The following is a 20,908-nucleotide window of genomic DNA, read 5'->3' on the forward strand; positions in this document are numbered from 1 at the left end:
CCCCACCCCCACCCCGCGGAGTGCCTGCTGTGCTCCAAGAGCCCGGCACTTCTCCTCGGTGCCGGGCTCTTTTGCCTGCACTCCCGATCCTCGGGGGCCCAGCTGGGCCCCAGATCGCGTTGCACAAGGCCCCTCCCCTTTGAGAAGGGGAGGAAGACCTGCAATACCGCAGCGCGACGTGCCGCAGCGTGTGGCGCTGTAGCACGTAGCGCCACGATATTCACTTGCTGCGCCCAAGAGGGATGTGGGGCGCCTCCAGTAGCGCCGCGCTTCCCTTTGGGGCGCAACAACTCAATTTCCGATGCGGGGGCGCGACTGTTTCTGGGGCGCTACTTTTAGCGCCCTGGCGACCCAAACGGTGCTATACTCAATTTCTCCCCCTATTTCCCTACAAATACTGATTTCATTCAATTCCTCTCTCTCATTAGACCCTATGTTTCCCGACATCTGTGGGAGGTTATTTGGGTCCTCCTTTGTGAAGACAGAACCAAAGTATGTATTTAACTGGTCTTCCATTTGTTTGTTCCCCATTATAAATTCCCCCTAATTCTGACAGCAAGGGACCTACGCTTGACTTCACATATCTATAGAAGCTTTTACAGTCTGTTTTTATGTTCCCTACAAGCTTACTCTCAATCTATTTTCCCCCACTTAATTAATCCCTTTGTCTTCCTTTGCTGAATCTAAACTGCTCCCAATCCTCAGGTTTGCTGCTTTTTCTGGCCAAATTATATGTCCTCTCCTTGGATCTTATGCTATCTCTAATTTCCCTCGTTAGCCATGGTTGAGTCACCTGTTTTGTTTTATTTTTATGCCAAACAGGGATGAACAAATTCTGTAGTTCATCCATGCGATCTTTGAATGTTTGCCATTGCCTATCCACCGTCAACCCTTTAAGTAACATTCCCCAATCCATCCTAGCCAACTCGTGCCTCATACCATCATAGTTTCCTTTATTTAAATTCAGGACCCTAATCTCAGTCAACTACTTCACTCTCCATTTTAATGAAGAATTCGATCATATTATGATCGCTCCTCCCCAAGGGGCCTCGCACAACAAGATTGCTAATTAATCCTTTCTCATTATATAAGACCCACAGAATCACAGAAACCCCACAGTGCAGATAGAGGCCATTTCGGCCCATCGAGCCTGCACCGACACATATCCCACCCGATCCCCGTAACCCCTACACCAACACATATCCCACTCTATCCCCGTAACCCCACGTATTTAATCCCCCTAACACTAAGGGTCAATTTATCATAGCCAATCAGCCTAACCCGCACATTTTTGGACTGTGGGAGGAAACCCACGCAAACACGGGGAGAATGTCTGTGTGGAGTTTGCACAGTCACCCGAGGCCAGATTCGAACCCGGGTCCCTGGCGCTGTGAGGCAACAGTGCTAACCACTATGCCACCGTGCTGCCCAGTCTAAGATGGCCTGATTTCTAGTTGGTTCCTCAACATTGGTCCAGGGAACCATCCCGTATACACTCCAGGAATTCCTCCTCCACAGTATTACTAATTTGGTTAGCTCAATCTATATGTAGATTAAAGTCACCCATGATAACTGCTGTGCCCTTATTGTACGCGTCTCTAATTTCCCATTTAATGCCATCCCCAACCTCGGCATTACTGTTTGGGGGTCTGTATACAACTCCCACTAACGTTTTCTGCCCCTTGGTATTTCTCAGCTCTGCCCTTAGATTCCACATCATCAGAGCCAATATCCTTCTTACTTATTGTGTTAATCTCCTTTTTAACCAGCAATGCTACCCCACCTCCTTTTCCTTTTTGCTTGTCCTTTCTGAATATTGAATACCCCTGGATGTTGAATTCCCAGTCTCCGTAATCCCAATTACAGGAAACTCTCTTTTTACCAGCAACTAAATAACCGGAAATCTCTCTTAACCAGCAAAATTCAGGAGTAGGTTCAGGTAAGTTTACTTCATTACTGGCCGTGTAACCGAGGTTCCTGGATCTGTGGCCGTGAAACCAGGGTTCCTGCACCTGTTGCCATGCAACAGGGACGCCTGAATCTGTGGCTGTGTACGGGGCTCTCGTACCTTAGTAAGTATACCTCTCTGTAATCCGGACTTTTTGATCAACCGGCACCACACCGGTCCCGGATAAAAAAGAGTTTACTGTACAGTAAACTCTTTCGTATCCAGCACCTACGGGACCGGGATGGTGCCGGTTGATTAAAAATTCTGGATAACGGAGAGGTATACCTACCGAGGCAATTTACATATCGGCCGACCTCCGACCAGAAGGTGGTAATTCTGTGGGGAGTGTTCCGAACTCAGGAGGGGAGGTGGGACATGGAGTGACAATGGCCCAAGCTGGTTTTGTAAAAGCCAAAGGAGCACACGTGCTTATTCTGGCCCCACAAATATACAGTAAAACTTACCTTTGCGTTCCTCTTTGGCTGGATGGCCAGATGATACTGTGCGGGGAAGATTGCAGCGTTCACAGTGACAGCGGGAACAAGTGGTAAGTCATTCCCCACCATTTTCGGGACACTACTGTCCCGTTCCTTCTGGGGCGGAAGCCTCAAAACCTACTCCTGAATTTTGCCGGTTATTAAAGAATTCCGGATGATTAAGTGCCGTTTAAACAAGAGTTTACTGTATATCATATCCGTTTACAATATTTGCACAGCTAATTCATCCACCTTATTACGAATGCTCCTCGCATTAAGACACAAAGCCTTCAGGCTTGATTTTTTAACACGCTTAGTCCTTTTAGAATTATTATTTACTGTGGCCCTGTTTGATTTACACCCTTGATTTCTCTGCCTTCCACTTTTGCTTTTCTCCTTCCTGTCTTTTGTTTCTATCCTTGCTTCCCTTTCCTCTGTCTCTCTGCACAGGTTCCCAACCCCCTGCCATTTTAGTTTAAACCCTCCCCAAAAGCACTAGCAAACACTCCCCTTAGGACATCGGTTCCGGTCCCGCCCAGGTGCAAACCGTCCAGTTTGTACTGGTCCCACCTCCCCCAGAACCGGTTCCAATGTCCCAGGAATTTGAATCCCTCCCCCTTGCACCATTCCTCTAGCCACGTATTCATCTGAAATATCCTTCTATTTCTACACTGATTAGCACGTGGCACTGGTAGTAATCCTGAGATTACTACCTTTGAGGTCCTATTTTTTAAATTTACCTCCTAACTCCCTATATTCAGCTTTTAGGGCCTCATCCCGTTTTTTTACCTATATCGTTGGTACTTATATGCACCCCAACAACTGGCTGTTCACCCTCCCCCTCCAGCACTGGCAGCTATTCAGCCTCTCATAGTAGCTCCTCAACTGGAGCTAACTACTTTAATCCTATTTCCCTGCTTTTGCCCATATCCTTTTATATTCTTCCTTCCCAAATACTTATCCACTTTCCTTTTAAATTGAATTATAGATTGTGCCTCAATAACTGCTGGCAGTAAATCATGCTATGCAGGAACATAGGAGCATTAGGAACAGGAGTAGGCCATTCAGCCCCTTGAGCCTGCTCCACCATTTAATTGGATATGGCTGATCTGCACCTCAACTCCATTTTCCTCGCCTTTGCTCCATATCTCGATACCCTTACCTAACAAAAATCTAACGATCTCAGTATTGAAAGCTCCAATTGTCCCAACATCTACAGCCTCCCGAGGAAATAGTTTCTCCTTATCTACCATATCAAATCCTTATAACATTTTAAACACCTCGAGCATATCACCCCTCAAACTTCTATATTCAAGGGAATACAAGTCAGCATGCCAGAAATCCCAAGGAAACTAATATTAAATCAGGGACAGGGACTCAATAAAATTAATTTAAGTAAAATAACAGTAATGAAGAAAATAATGGCACTGAAGAGTGATAAATCCCCAGGGCCAGGTGGTTTCCATCCTAGGGTTTTAAAGGAAGTAGGTGACTACGTTATAGATGACCCAAGTATAATCTTCCAAAGTTCTCTCGATTCAGGAACCGTTACTTTAGATTGGAAAATTGCGCATGTCACTCCGCTATTGAAGAATGGTGAGAGGGAAACCAGGGAATTATAGACCAGTTAGCCTAGCATCTGTTGTCAGGAAATTGCTAGAGTCTATCATTAAGGATAGGGTGACTGAACACCTCGAAAATGTTCAGTTTATTAGAGAGAGCCAGCATGGATTTGTGAAAGGTAGGTCATACCTGACAAACCTGATTGAATTATTTGAGGAGGTGATTACGATAGTGGACAAGGGAATGTCTATGGATATTATTTATATGGACTTGCAGAAAGCATTTGATAAAGTCTCACATAAGAGACTGTTAACTAAGGTAGAAGCCCACGGAATTGAGGGCAAATTATTGACCTGGTTAGGAAATTGGCTGAGCGGTAGAAGACAAGCAGTAGGGATAATGGGTAGGTACTCTAATTGGCAGGAGGTGACTAATGGTGTCCCACAGGGATCCGTGTTGGGGCCTCAACTATTCACAGTATTTATTAACGACTTAGATGATGGCATAGAAAGTCATATATCCAAATTTGCCGATGACACAAAGATAGGCGGCACTGTAGATGAAAGCATAAAATTACAAAGGGATATTGATAGATTAAGTGAATGAAATCCATTTGCCACAGTTTTGCCCAATGTAAACAAATGTGAGGTCATCCACTTTGGACCTAAAAAGGATAGAACAGGGTATTTTCTAAATGGTGAAAAGCTAAAAACAGTGGAGGTCCAAAGAGACTTGGGGGGTCCAGGCACACAGATCATTAAAATGTCATGAACAGGAACAGAAAATAATCAAAAAGGCTAATGGAATGCTGGACTTTTATCTGGAGGACTAGAATACAAGGGGGTAGAAGTTATGCTGCAGCTACACAAAATCCTGGTTAGACCACACCTGGGAGTACTGTGAGCAGTTCTGGGCACCACACCTAGGAAGGAGTGCCTTGGAGGGAGTGCAGCGTAGGTTTAACAGAATGATACCCAGACTTCAAGGGTTAAGTTACAAGGAGAGATTACACAAATTAGGGTTGTATTCCCTAGAATTTAGAAGGCTAAGTGATCTGATCGAAGGTTTCAACATAATGGCCCTGAAATTAGGATCGGGAGCTTGCTGCGCGTGCAAGCCCCCGATGTTCACTTACCCGGCGCGCTGACATTTTAATTCTGGCCCACATTGCATTTCCTCTCACTGGCCCGCTTGAGGTCCTGCCGCGCTGTGCGTGCGTGACCCAGCGGCGTACTTAGTGCGATGAGCCGGCTGGGATCACGTGAGCACAGGGCAACCAATGGGAGGTTGCAAAAGTTCATTCATGAGTTTGACAGTAAGAGCTGTCAAACTCATGATAACTCCTGGCCCCAAAACACTACTTAATCCTGAAAGAAAATTAAAAAAAACATTGCACTACTTAAATGAACCATAAAGAACTCTGAAAAACTATTTTAAACAATAATTTTAAAATTTGAAAAAAAAATATTTAAAAAAAAAAATCGGAGCTAAAACTAAACTTACCTTACTGTAAATTCTTTAAAAATAACAAACCTGTGGAAAAAAAAGTCTCAATTGTATTAATAGACCACTTACCTGAAAAACTAAGTACTTACGTGTGGTTTTTCAATGCGTAAATACCGGAGGCCTTTACACACGCACAACTCTCTAAAAATAGAGGAAATCCAAGTCGCATGCGCTGCCCGATACCGCGCACGCGTTCAGCCTCTTAACCCCTTGGGTCAGAGGACAGGAAATGCCGGTTTTCAGCGCATGCGCTGTGCATGCTGAAAACCGGCAATTCCTCCGGGCACACGCGTGAGTACCCCGTCCTTACTAACGCGTTGGGCCTGGAATTACTGGGCCATTAAGGGGAACAGATAGGGCAGATAGAGAGAAACTATTTCCGCTGGTTGGAGATTCTAGGACTAGGGACATAGTCTAAAAATTAGAGCCAGACCTTTCAGGAGTGAAATTAGGAAACACTTCTACACACAAAGGGTGGTGGAAGTTTTTGAACTCTCTTCCGCAAACGGTAATTGATGCTAGATCAATTGTTAATTTTAAATCGGAGATTGACAGCTTTCTGTTAACCAAAGGTATTAAGGGATATGGACCTAAGGCGGGTACGTGGAGTTAGGTCGCAGATCAGCCATGATCTCACTGAATGGCAGAACAGGCTCGAGGGGCTCAATGGCCTACTCCTGGTTCCTATGTGCCTAAGTGTATGTTCTTACTTCCACCTTCTTGTGATAATCCGGAGTCCATTTTAGCCTTTTTCTATCTGCATTTCCACCTTTAAAGATTTTCACACGTTCTCCATCCTCCACTCTGTTAAGAGTCTTACCATTAAGGAAATATTCACTTTCTGTTTTTCTCAAAATGCACGTCCTATTTCTGGCAGTGAACTGCATCGGTCACCTATTTATCCATTCTGCTAATTTATCGATAACCTCCTGCAGTCTTCCTCAGTTTGCAAAGCCCCTTAAGTTCTGAACAAACTTTACCTCTTGTGCCTATGTCCAAATCGTTATTGTAAATGGTAACAAAAGTCCAAGTGCAGATACCCAAGGTACACCATTACCCACATCCTGCTAATCCAAAAAACATCCATTTACCCAGACTCTAATTTTTCCCCAAATCATCTCCCTATCCATATGTCTTAATTTTTAAAACAGGTCTCTTATGTGGCATCTTATCTAATGCCTTCCGAAAATCCATATATACAACATCCATTGCGTTCCCTTCATTCTAATTTCCAAAGTGCAATTAAATTAGTCAAGCAACACTATTGACCATTTTTGATTAGCCCTTGCCTTTCTAAGTGTTTATTAATTTCATCCACTATTATGACCACTAGACCATTCTCCACAACTAAGGAGAGAGTCACTGGCCTAATATTTCCTGGCGTATCTATTTCCCCTTTCTTGAATAGGGGTGCAACATTTTCCACTCTCCAGTCCTTGGGCACAATATCTGTTTCCAAAGATTTTGGGGAAAATTATGGTTAGTGCTTCTGTTATCTCTTCCAAGCACATAATCCAGGCTGACACTTTAGTGCAGTACTCAGGCAGCGCTGTACTGCTGAAGGTGCTGTCTTTCGGATGAGATGTTAAACCGAGGCCCTGTCTTCACCATCAGGTGGATGCAAAACATCCCATGGTACTACTTCGAAGATGAGCAGGGGAGTTCTCCCTGGTGTCCTGGCCAATATTTATCCCTCAACCAACATCACAAACAGATTATCTGGTCATTAGAGTTAATGTTTCAGGTCGATGGCCTTTCTTCAGAATGTTCTGATGAAAGGTCATTGACCTGAAACGTTAACTCTTGTTTCTCTCGCCACAGGTGCTGCCTGACTGCTGAGTATTTACAGCATTTTCTGTTTTTATTTCAGATTTCCAGTATCCACAGTATTTTGCTTTTGTTTTATCTGGTCATTATCTCATTGCTGTTTGTGGCACCTTGCTGTGCGCAAATTGGCTGCCACGTTTCCTACGCTACAACAGTGACCACACTTCAAAGTGCTTCATTGGCTGTAAAGCGCTTTGGGGCGTCCTATAGTCTTGAACGGTGCTATATAAATGCAAGTTCTTTCTATCTTCCTTCCTTCCTTCAGTATTCCAGGAGTCATACGATCTGCGTCTGGTGACTTTTGTACTTTTAGTTACATTAATTTTTTTTAAACACCATTTCATTTTGAATTGTTATCTCCAAGATTGCCTCTTCCACACCCTCCTCAGGTACTCCTACAGTCTTATTTTCACCAACCCTGTAGAACTGATGCAAAATATTTATCAAGCATCTCTGCCACTCCCTTACTCTCAGGAAGATGGCACCAAGTGGTCCCATCCCTATTTGTATTTATTACGTATTTATAAAAGCACTTGCTTTTTCACTTTATATTAATCACCAGCCTTCTTCTATACGATAGCAAAATACTGCAGATGTTGGAAATCCGAAATAACAACAGAAAATGCCTTCTTCTATACTCCATCTTAACCTTCCTCTTTTTCTATACTTTTATCATTTTCATAGTTTTTTTCTGTATTCTCTTAACCCCTCCTCATATTTATCATGTGCCTCTTTTTAGATCCTATTTGTGTTCTAATCTCTCTATTTATCTATCAATAACTCCCACTGCTTCACCATTGTTTGATTTGCCAATTTTTCTAACCAATTGATGTGGCTAGGTCCCCTTAAATGCCTTTGAAATGACCTATTTATCAGTCCAACACCATGATCTGTACACCTCTTTATTTTTCTCTCTTTTCAAGGTGAACCTACTTAGATTATGGACATTGTTTCCCAAATGTTTTCCTAACTTTAGATCATTTAATTATTTGGCTTCAGTACCCAGAGCCAATCTAGCACTACATCCTTCCTTGTTGGACATACAACATTTATTAAGGAAACCATCCTGGATGCATTCCAAGAACCTCTCACCATTTTGATCACAAGAATTCGTTTTATCCTAGTCTACATTAGGATAGTTAAAGTCCCCCATAATTATAACTCTGTTACCACTGCAAACCTTTCTAAATTGCCTTTAAATCTCAATCTCGATTTCTTTCACACTATTTGATGGTCTATAATGTATTTCCAATTTGGTAACAGATCTGACAGATGTTCTGTCATTAATTCCTTAGCGTCACTAGGTGTCAGAAATATGTTCTGGTATCTAGCATTGCGAAGGATATGGAGGAGAGTAACAAAATCAAAAGGCTGTCTTGTCTGGAGCAACCCATTGCAGAGTGGTGAATTGCATGAAGCAATGTGGATATTTGAAATAAATTCTAAAAGATTGTTTTTCATTCAGCTGCCACCATCAGCCATACTATGTTGTAGCGAGTGCTGCAGCTATTCTCCTCTCCCCACTCCAAGGAAGCTTTAAAAAAAAAAGCACCATTAGTCCACCATGAATATTCCAATCAGCTTGGCCCTGGGAAATTAACAAAATTTATGCGAAGTGTAAGTAGCACTAAACGGTGTACAAAATTATAATTTGCACAAATCACTTTTTAAAACTTACACCTTCCTACCTGAATGGATCTCGATGGGGATTCTTGTGCCTTTGGATTTTTGGGCGAGACGCCGGACCCTCGTCGGTGACGCTGTTGCACTATGTACTCATAAGTGCTTAGCCGGTTCCACACTATCAAAAAAAAGTAGTTTCATTATACACAATCTGTAATTTCTACATTGAATCACAAACACTGTATCTAGAAAAGTGAGTAATGCTTTTAAAATTCACCTGTGATGGCGTTGGAAATTACTGAAAAACCTAGTTCATATGTAAATGAAATACACATGATTGTAAACTGAAAAATACATCCATGTAAAATGTGCTGAAAGCCCTTGATATGTTTCCAAAGATTTTTTTTTAATTCTTTATAAAACCCGCTGCTAGATCCTACCTATGTGAAGGAATCTTTTGAAGTTTGTTTGGGTAAATGCTAAAGTTCATTCTGCTCCTGGGTGATAGGTCAGTGGTTTTGGATGCATGCACTGCTTTCAGCATGACCATTTTTAAAGCTTAATTTTTAAACTGGCAAGCAAAATGTTTTTCCCTATAAAGCAGACCATTATATGGATTTCTATCCTTCAAAAGGTTCAAATGATTTAATCTACAGTAATATTATGTGGACATTCTGGGGACAATTTTCCAAGTATGTGCTGGCGGCAGGAAACCTGGCTCGCTCATAGCGCACATCAGAAAAACACTGGCACACTGCCCGCGATTTTACATCCATTAATAGACAGAAAATCACAGGCAGCACATCCACGACATGAGAGTCGTCAGCTTGACCTAGTGGTAGCACTCAAACTTTTAATTCAGAAAGGTTGTAGGTTTAAATCTCATTCCAAGACTTGAGTGCATAATCTAGACCGGCTCCTCAGTGCAGTGCTGAGGGAGTATTTTGCATGATATATGTTAAATCGAGGTCATGTTTGCCTGCTGTGGAGGACACGAAAGATCTCATGGCACTAGTCAAAGAGGTTTCCACTCCCGATTGCTATGCAGTGACCTCTGCTGGAAACAGGATTCGGCTTAGCTGAGGTGCCTATTAACGTTCACCACCTAGGCTCACATGTGAAGAGGGTAACTGGCATCACAGAACCATTCCCCAGAATGGGACACCATCTTCAGGAGAGAATGGAAGTAAAAAAAAAAGCGATTTTGATCCTCTGAAAGATATATTTTTTCACTTTGGTTAGTTTTATAATGCTTCCATTCAGAATATTTTTGCTTTTCTGTATCAGTTTATATAGTTATATTGCTTGGTGGTTATCTTCATATTTGGTTATTAAATGCACTTTTACTTTAAAAAAAATCAATCTCAGGATATGTGCATTGCTGACAAGGCTGGCATTCATTGCCCATCCCCAATTGCCCAGAGAAAGTTTTGATACAACTGAGGGCAGCAAAGAGTCATTGGTGTGGGACTGGAGTCACATATAGGGGAAGACTGGGTAAGGACGGCAGGTTTCCTTCCCTAAAAATCATTTGTGAACCAGTTGGGGTGTTTATGAAAATAGTCATGGTCATTTTTACTGATACCAGTTTTTCATTTCCATATTTTTCAAATCTGATTTCAAATTCTCAAACTGCCAAAATTGGATTTGAATTCACATTATCTGGATTACTAGTCCAGTAACATAACTGCTACACTACTGTAGTACCCATATAGTAATATGCCAAAGCAGTACAATTTCCTCCTTCCTTCCCATCAGCAGATAGAGACAGAATATGAGGGAGTATCAGTCATGATGTAAGCTTTGAAGTCTACACTGCCCGGTTCCCTTGAAACAGCACAGAAATGGTAGGAATCAAATTACTGTTTGCTAGCACAATGGAGCTGATACATATACATCAGCATTTGAGAGATAGTCTAGGACAAACTGCTCCTTTAAATGGATTACTGTAATACTCTTCTGGTAAGGTATATTATCCTGCCCCCTTGTGGCAAATGGTTTAGTTTCAATATTCTAAGCCTTGACTTATTTTCTATAGTCTGTCAAAATAGATAAGATATTTAACTAATTTATGCAACTGTATGGCACTGTAATTTGATCAAGTCTAATATTTAAAAACAAACATTTAGAAACAGCACAGAGAATCTTTCACATCGAATTTAAAGCTCAAAAGAAAAGCTCAATTTCTTTAGCAATGCAGTATAGAAGTGGTGAGTCTTATTGATAAAATGAGTACAGCAGGTATCTTGAATGTTACTTACAGAGGTAAATGTGGAAGCACAGAAGTTGACCCAAAAGTGCCACTGAAGTCAGACCTAGTATAATGGTGATCAAAGCCACAGTAAGAATGGCAGTAGCAGTTGTATGAACAGGGACTTGGGGCAGGAATGCAAGCCAGATATCTGTATCGTTTATAGCTGTTAGAATTTTAAAAAAAGTATAAAAAACTTTGTTAATTGGATTTAAACTTCATTGTAGTTCTTTCCAAAACTTCCCTCTTCTTCGTGGTTCAGAGTCTAATTCTGAAGAATCAGGACAGTGAAACCGCCATTAACCACACTCCAATTATCAGTCTTCCCAATTATCCACCAGCTTTTTTGCAGGACAAAGCCTTACATCAGATGTTGCCCCCGTTTACGTTAATGTTTCTTTTCTAATTTGTGTTTCTAATCCTTGTCTCGGTGGATCAAACTACACAATGTTTATCTATATTACATTTGCTTCCATTCCGATACCGACAGTTATTGGTGTACTTTTTTGTTAGACCAAATTTTTGAAGACTCAATTATCTTCTGATTTCTGTTACGTACCAAAGGGGATGAAGGGGTCCCTGTCCATTATAGCCGATAATCAAAATCAATGGGCTTTTAGAAATGTTCAACAATAATGAATGCATTAAACTGAACGTTTCACTTGGTCAACTAGAAGGTTGTTATCTGCATTCACAGATATGCAAAATGTTTGTTCAAGTTTACCCTTAACACCTAATAACAGTAAGCCTGATAGTCAAAATAGTCCTCAAGATTATAACTACACAAATAAAATACATCGGCCCGTATTTTCCGATGCCTACGGCCCGTATTTTCCGAGCTGTGTACACACCCATAGAGACATTGGAAATGCCGGTTTCAGGCATGCGAAGCGCATGCGCTGAAAACCAGCATTTTCGATCTGTCAAGAATCCTCTTGAAAGCTCTGCTTTCTGCAGAACCTCTGCCCGTTGAAAACCCTTAGAAATCTTACGCCTGGTAAAAGCAGGCGTAAGGCCTGCTTTTACCAGCATATAAGAGTTGAAAAAAGTAAAAAAAATATTTTTCTCCTCATTTATAATTTTTAAATACTTTTAAAAAAGGTAAGTTTTTTTTTTAGTCCGGTAAAAAACGTTATTTTTTTCAAAAAATTAAATTTAATATTTTAAACAAATTTAATGTAATTTTAACTCATTTTAAAAACATGATTTAAAAAAATTATTTAATGTTTTAGTGTCTTTTTTCAGTGATCCCCATTCATACTTCTGACAGGTCTATCTGTCAAAAGTATGAATGGGGATTCCCTTCTTTCATTGGCTCGCCTGGCCCACGTGATCCCAGGGGCGCTTGCGAACCGCATGCGCCCCTGCGCATTGCGACTGTGGAGAGGCCCAGGATCGGAAGTGTCCGGACCTCACAAGCCCTCAGGTAAGGGCATAGATTTTTTTTCCGATAGGAGGCATCCGCACGCAGGAAGCCTCCTTTTGGAAATTACGGGCCATCAAATCTAGTTAACAACTAAAAGATTTGCTAATATAGTACATTCACATGCAAGCACACGAGGTGCATTAGCTCACATTACCTTTGTTTATATGAATCTCAAAGAACACACACAAATACTGGTGCAAGATGTACAGCCTACTGCTGTTAATTCAAAGCCATTTTTGCTCAAAAAATTCAAATTATTTAGGAATTCAAATTCAGCATTTTAAATAAAACCATGTAGGGGATGTTTCTGCTTAACTTCAATTCAAATTAACAGATCATTTGAATTGAGCAATTTGAAATTAAGAGTGCATGGTATATTCATTTTAGAATGCCTAGTCCGAAAAGAAAATAGAACACAATTTATTATTACTTTTCTTCCTAAACAAAAGAGTTTGCCAAGATGAGAGTGTGCTTAAAGGCTCATTTATATTGGCATAGATTTTTAAAAAATCAAATACAAGTCTTAATGGAGCTGTTCAGCAACACAATTAGGGGTGAGCAGTCTAAGTTTTGAAATCAGTTCCAGTATATTTGAATACTGAGCTCCAATCAATGGCACTTGTTCTCCAGACAAACATGCTTTTAGATGTGAAAATTCAAACAAACTGGTGAGTTCTTCTGAACACTCAATCGAGATGCACAAGAAACCAGTCTCCCAAGGTGAATAAATAACCTCCATGACAGATGAACAAAAAGTGATAGCAAAAGCAGATATTTATACACATATCTGTTCGAAGTATAAATATCCTAGAATATTTTTTCATGACACTTCAAATGAATAAAAATCTAGGTTTTGCTCAGAGAAATGTATAATAAATACTATAATTTTACAATGACATCCCTTCAGGCTACTTTTCCTGTTTGCGTGATTTTCCGAAAATAAGCATATAATGTGCTCAGAAAATCTGGACGTATTTTGCTTTGTGACAGCCCATAGTATTATTAAATATTAAAATGGAATCGCTAATGGCTCAATGGAAAATGGTGTAGTATGGAACCATCCTTGGTGAGTTAGCTAATATCAGCCGGTGGAGCTGCAGTGTGTTTATAATTGGCCTCAAGGTCCAAGCGTGGGGGGGGGGGGGGGGGGGGAAATAAATCAGGCAGTGCTCCTACTCCTAATGGTTATTTAGTGACCCGAGTGAGGAGGTGAGAAAAGGGCAGAAAAAAGGAAAAAAAAGATTCAACGTAGCACTGACTCTTTAAAGAACTCTCATGTCGTTCAGACTCATTTACATGTAATTAAAATAGGTATCAAAATAACTTATGCTTATACAGAGCCTCAGTCACACATCACATAGATTTACTGAAACTAAAATTCTGCAAGGTAAACTTACTTTCAAATTTCCAGTTGGTGCGAAGCATATTTGCATCAACAAAGTACTCAATAAACACAAAGGATGCAATGCAGACAATCACCAGAACGCCAAGGACAGCAGAGATAACACAGTTCAGGAAATGCCTAGACGAGAAAGCAGCAAATTAAAAGCAATACTGCACAATATGAAATACATGGAACAGCACAACAATGCTAAACAATTTACATTAAGATTGCAGTGTTCTGCAAGTATTAAAATTCCATTAACTACACTACTCACCAAAACAATCTGATAATAGTTCTCTGATGTCAAAGACTATAGAATAAACTGAAGTGGCAAACATGCTGCATGAGGATGATTGTGCATTTTTAGCAAAGACTGAGAAAATATGAAATTTTACTTCTATATCTCAGAATAAGAGAAATATAATCAAATATTTCAGTAACACATTATAAAAGAATTTCCCTGGCTTAAATATAGAATTACTGAATGTCCTTAGTAGCTTTCAAGATATAAACTAGTGTCTTCAAAAATGGATTATCTACAGTTGAATTATTTTAAAGTCCTCAATTCGCTACTATGGGCAAAACTAGTACAGCCACAGTTGCAGTATGAAATTTCAGCCAGCAGATCTCTTTAGTGAGCTGTATACATTCAGCACTCCATAAAATGAAATAGCATCTAGTAACTGAAATGGAAATCTGCTGGCTATTCTACCACATTTTTCATATATCAAAGCCATGTGCCTATAATAGTGACTTTGGGAAAAAAAATTCATTTGGAGTATTTTTGGAATTAAAAACTTTTTGCCACCAAAATCCCCAAGTTATCGAGGAGTGTGATATGCTGCAACACATGCGGTTCATGATAGAGCTCCACATTTAGTACTTTAATGGCAAAGGTGCTGAACAAAACGATTGAACCATACTACAATTTCAGAACAGATTTCTGAACTGATTCAACAGCATCATAACTGGACATTTCAGTGAATGTTAAGTCCATTTAAAATATTTGACACAATGGCCGGAATTTTGCCGGCGCTCGGGGCAGGTTTGGAGGCGGGACATCCGGCAAAATCGCAAAGATTGACAGCGGGTAGGAAACCCACCGTCAACCCGCCTCCGATCAATCTTCCCAAGTGTCGGGGCCCCGATTTGCACATGGACCTGACACCTAGCGGTGGGAAGAGGATTATAGCCACTTAACTGCCTGTTAAAGGTTGTTAACAGGCAGTTAACAGACTCTTACAATTTTAATACTTCTACTTCGGGCCTCCCGACGTCTGGACATCACGCCAGGTAAGTGTGGCGTGTTGGGAGTCTGCTGTAATGTTTCTGCATTGATGACAGCTGCAGAAGTGGTGTGAGTGATCCAATGGTGCACTGGTTAGTTTCAGAGGTAAGGAAGTGTTGGGAAATTCATTTTTAATGCATTTAGACTTTTCTGTAGGTAACAAGTTTTGAATTGTATGTGTAGTTCCACCTCACTGGGAGAATCTCTCTCACCAGTGAAAGATCGCTTCCGTAACGTCACCTGCAGCTGCCATCTATTCTAGCCCAAGGAGGGAGTCACTAGAGAGCCTGGGTGCAAGAACTCACCTGTGAACAGTCATTGTCAGTGTTTGCAGCACCTCAATGCTGTCAAACACTGAGAAATGAGCTGTCAAAGAAAAATTGTGCGCGGTCCCTTTAAGAAAACCGGCAGATGACGTGTCATCAAATGACGTCATCTGACCGGCTTCTTCTTAATTGGCTGGCAAGCCTGCAGGGCGGGCTTAACAAGGCCAAATGACGCAAAATCACATCCGTGGGCCGGATAAACTTGGGGGTGGGACTGGAACCCGGAAACCAGCTGACCTGCTCCCAAGCCGCATTAATCGATAAAATCGCGGCCTAAGTCTGTGGACCTCGAGAGCAGTGTGATAAACACTTTCTGACACTACTTTCAGCAACAGTGAGAGGCACTGCATGGTCAGGTGCTCTGGCCCCTTTTCTGGGACCAAAATCTCAAGTAAAAGAGACAAAAACAACTGAGCTAAAGTCACACATGAATAAGCAGTTTAATACATCCAATATCCCTGATGCGCTATCGATTCTAATAAAAGGCTGAGTAGAGTTCAGAACAACAGGCTTTTATTAACTATTGAATGCAACTACAAACAGATCAGGACTATGCCTCTAGTGGACGACCGAATGGCAGAGAGCTGCCGTGCAGCCGTCCTTATACCAGGTAGCCAAGGGCGGAGTCAGCTGAGGCATAGTCAGGTATAACAGTGAAACAAGAGTGAACGACAACAACAACAATAGTGAACACCGTGAACGACAGTGGTTTACCACATTCACCCGTTTAAAATTAAGTCCGGCGGGGTGAAGTGTATCAAAAGTTCGAGTAGGTGAGTCTGTCGGGCGGCCTCGTTTGCCGTCGAGATCTTCGTGGCGACGGTTGAGATGGTACAGCTTCCAACGACGCGTCTTGAACGGGATCGAGCACCGGCGTATCGTCCCCTTTGGTGTTGGGTGGGCGAGTGGACTCTGGCGGGTCCTGGGGTCGCGGCATGCCGTCTACTTGGGTGGAATGGACAGGGGTGAGAATTGGGTCTACTGAATTTTGGGCCGTGTCGAAGGGGGTCGTGGTGGAGGGCAATGGTGACGGGTCAGTGGACCCCGAGGGTGCCAGATCTCTAATGGAGACTGTATCCTCCCGCCCGTCCAAGTATGCCACGTAGGCGTACTGGGGGTTGGCATGGAGGAGGTGAACCTTCTCTACCAGGGGAGCCGTTTTGTGGGACCTTACATGCTTCCTCAGCAGGACGGGCCCTGGGGAAGTCAGCCAGTGTGGTAGTGAGGTACCGGATGTGGACCTCCGGGGAAAAACGAACATTCGCTCATGGGGGGTGGCGTTGGTGGCAGTACACAGCAGTGACCGGATGGAGTGGAGCGCATCAGGTAGGACATCCTGCCAACGGGAGGTCGGAAGGCCCCTAGACTTTAAGGCTTTTGGCACAAAAATAAACCTAAAAAGGTGACTCAACCGTGGATAACGAGGGAAATTAGGGACAGCATAAAATCAAAAAAAAGGGCATATCAACTGGCAAAAAAAAGCACCAGACCGGAAGATTGGGGGCAGTACAAGATACAGCAAAAGAGGACAAAGGGATTAATCAGGAAGGGGAAAATAGAATACGAAAGTAAACTTGCAGCAAACATAAAGACAGACTGCAAAAGCTTTTATCGGTATATCAGGAGGAAAAGACTGGTAAAATCCCAAGTCGGTCCCTTGCAGTCCGATTCGGGAGAATATATAATGGAGAATAAGGAAATGGCAGACCAATTAAACTCATACTTTGGTTCTGTATTCACAAAGGAGGACACAAATAACCTCCCAGGAATATCGGCAAACATAGGGACTAATGAGAGGGAGGAGCTGACAGAAATTAGTATCTCTAGGGATATGGTGCTGGGTAAGTTGAGGGGACTGAAGGCCGACAAATCCCCGGGGCCTGATAAACTACATCCTAGGGTACTTAAGGAGGTGGCCCTGGAGATAGCAGATGCTCTAAGGATCATCTTCCGGAACTCCATTGACTCGGGAACAGTACCCGTGGATTGGAGGGTAGCTAATGTTACCCCAATATTTAAAAAGGGGGGTAGAGAGAAAGCAGGGAATTATAGACCAGTAAGCCTTACATCGGTTGTGGGCAGAATGCTAGAGTCCATTATTAAGGATAAAATAGCGGAGCACTTGACAAATGGGGAAAGGATTGGACAGAGTCAACATGGATTTACAAAGGGTAAATCGTGTTTGACTAATCTGCTGGAATTTTTTGAGGAAGTAACTGGTAAAATAGATGGGGGAGAGCCAGTGGATGTGGTGTACCTTGACTTCCAGAAAGCCTTCGATAAGGTTCCACACAAAAGATTATCATGCAAAATTAAGGCTCATGGGATTGGGGGCAAAGTATTAACGTGGATAGAGAACTGGCTGGCGGATAGAAAACAGAGAGTTGGAATAAACGGCTCGTTTTCGGAGTGGCAGGCAGTGACCAGCGGGGTGCCGCAAGGATCTGTCCTGGGACCCCAGCTGTTCACAATATATATAAATGATCTGGATCAGGGAATTGGATGCAATATTTCCAAATTCGCTGACGACACTAAACTAGGAGGAGGGGTGGGCTCTGATGAGGATGTCAGGAGGCTACAGTGCGATTTGGACAGGTTGGGGGAATGGGCGGATACGTGGCAGATGCACTATAATGTGGATAAATGCGAGGTTATCCACTTTGGGGGTAAAAACAGGAGGGTAGATTATTATCTAAACGGCAATAGATTGGGAGATGGGGAAGTGCAGAGGGACCTGGGTGTTCTTGTGCACCAGTCACTGAAGGAGAGCATGCAGGTGCAACAGGCGATTAAGAAGGCAAATGGTATGTTGGCCTTCATATCAAGGGGGTTCGAGTATAGGAATAGGGATACCTTACTACAGCTGTACAAGGTGCTGGTGAGACCGCATCTGGAGTATTGTGTACAGTTTTGGTCGCCCCATCTGCGGAAGGATGTTCTTGCCATGGAAAGAGTGCAACGGCGATTCACCAGGCTGATACCTGGAATGGCGGGAATGACCTACGAAGAGAGATTAAATAGTTTGGGCTTGTACTCACTGGAGTTTAGAAGATTGAGAGGGGATCTCATCGAAACATATAAAATTATGGCAGGCCTGGACAGGCTGAATTCAGAGAGAATGTTTCCAATGGCCGGGGAGCACAGAACCAGGGGCCACAGTCTAAAAATAGCGGGCAAATCATTTAAAACAGAGATGAGGAAGAATTTCTTCACTCAAAGAGTGGTGAGCCTGTGGAATTCCCTGCCACAGAGGGCTGCGAAGGCTAATTCAATAAATATTTTCAAGAGAGAATTGGATATATTTCTGAAGGCTAAGGGGATTAAGGGTTACGGAGAAAAGGCGGGGACGGGGTACTGAACTGGTAAGATCAGCTATGATCTCAGACGAAGATCAGCCATGATCTCATTGAATGGCGGAGCAGGCTCGAAGGGCTGAATGGCCTACTCCTGTTCCTATCTCTATGTTTCTATGTTTCTTCCAGACCGTCGCGTTCTCTCTTTCAACCTGTCCGTTCCCCCGGGGGTTGTAGCTGGTGGTCCGGCTTGAGGCAATACCTCTCATGAGCAGGTACTGACGGAGTTCGTCGCTCATGAAGGACGAGCCCCGGTCGCTATGAATATAGCTGGGAAAACCGAACAAAGCAAAGAGGTTGTGCAGGCATTTAATGACCGTCGCGGTGGTCATGTCCGGGCAGGGGATGGCGAAAGGGAAACGTGAGTACTCATCAACTATGTTGAAGAAGTACACATTACGGTCAGAGGAGGGGAGGGGCCCTTTAAAGTCGACACACAGGCGCTCAAAGGGGCGGGTGGCCTTGATCAGGTTTGCTCTGTCAGGCATATAGAAGCGCGGCTTGCACTCTGCACAGGCTGGGCAGCTCCTGGTCATGGTCCTGACCTCCTCGATGGAGTAAGGCAGGTTGCGGGCCTTGATGAAGTGGAAGAACCTGGTGACCCCCGGGTGGCAGAGGTCGTTGTGGAGGCCCCGTAGTCTATCGATCTGCGCGTTGGCGCATGTGCCTCGCGATAGAGCATCTGAGGGTTCGTTGAGTTTCCCGGGCCGGTACAAGATGTCATAATTCACAGAATCACAGAAACCCCACAGTGCAGATAGAGGCCATTTCGGCCCATCGAGCCTGCACCGACACATATCCCACCCAATCCCCGTAACCCCTACACCAACACATATCCCACCCTATCCCTGTAACCCCACGTATTTAATCCCCCTAACACTAAGGGTCAATTTATCATAGCCAATCAACCTAACCCGCACATCTTTGGACTGTGGGAGGAAACCGGAGCATCCGGAGAAAACCCACGCAAACACGGGGAGAATGTGCAAACTCCACACAGACAGTCGCCCGAGGCCGGATTCGAACCCGGGTCTCTGGCGCTGTGAGGCAACAGTGCTAACCACTATGCCACCGTAGGTTCAATTCTCCATCTCAAAATCTTGTCATTTTTGATTTTGCCCCTCTGCTTATTATTGAACATAAAAGCAACTGAACGCTGGTCAGTAAGCAGGGTAAATCGTTTTCCAGCCAGGTAGTGCCGCCAGTGGCGCACCGCCTCCACAATGGCCTGGGCCTCCTTTTCCACAGAGGAGTGTCTGAGTTCGGAGCCCTGGAGGGTTCGTGAAAAGGCGGCCACGGGTCTTCCCGCCTGGTTAAGGGTAGCGGCCAGGGCAAAGTCGGATGCATCGCTCTCCACCTGGAAGGGGATGGACTCGTCCACCGAGTGCATGGTGGCCTTGGCAATGTCATCTTTTATACGGTGAAAGGCTGAACGGGCCTCCGCCGTCAGGGGAAAGGAAGTGGACTTGATAAGTGGACGGGCTTTGTCCGCATAATGAGGGACCCACTGGGCGTAATAGGAAAAGAAGCCCAGGCACCTTTTGAGGGCCTTGAGACAGTGGGGCAGGGGAAGATCCATCAGGGGGTGCATCCGGTCAGGGTCAGGACCGATGACTCCGTGTTCCACCACGCAGCCAAGGATAGCGAGGCGGGTTGTGCGGAATATGCACTTTTCCTTGTTGTATGTGAGGTTTAGGAGTTGGGCCGTGCGAAGGAACTTATCAAGGTTGGCGTCATGGTCCTGCAGGTCATGGCCGCAGATGGTCACATTGTCCAGGTAGGGAAACGTGGCCTGTAACGCATTCTCGTCGACCATCCGGTCCATCTCCCTCTGGAAGACGGAGACACCGTTGGTGACGCCGAAAGGAACCCTGAGGAAGTGAAAAAGACGGCCGTTTGCCTCGAAAGCTATGTACTGGCGGTCCTCAGGGCGGATA

At 43.4% G+C, this 20,908-nt stretch overlaps 1 protein-coding gene across 1 annotated transcript in view; it reads right to left on the bottom strand.

Annotated features, from left to right (window-relative positions):
• The window catches only part of LOC147116398 (palmitoyltransferase ZDHHC1-like), a 104,663-nt gene that overhangs the window by 36,588 nt on the left and 47,167 nt on the right, over positions 1-20,908 (bottom strand). Inside the window, 3 exon segments of the mRNA XM_085991282.1 lie at positions 9,009-9,121; positions 11,205-11,360; positions 14,018-14,142. Of these exon segments, the coding sequence (XP_085847408.1) occupies positions 9,009-9,121; positions 11,205-11,360; positions 14,018-14,142 (394 nt within the window).

The sequence above is a fragment of the Somniosus microcephalus genome, chromosome 6, assembly GCF_052327205.1.
Source record: "Somniosus microcephalus isolate GS21.2 chromosome 6, FLI_Smic_1.0, whole genome shotgun sequence".
In the NCBI taxonomy this organism is placed as follows: domain Eukaryota; kingdom Metazoa; phylum Chordata; class Chondrichthyes; order Squaliformes; family Somniosidae; genus Somniosus; species Somniosus microcephalus.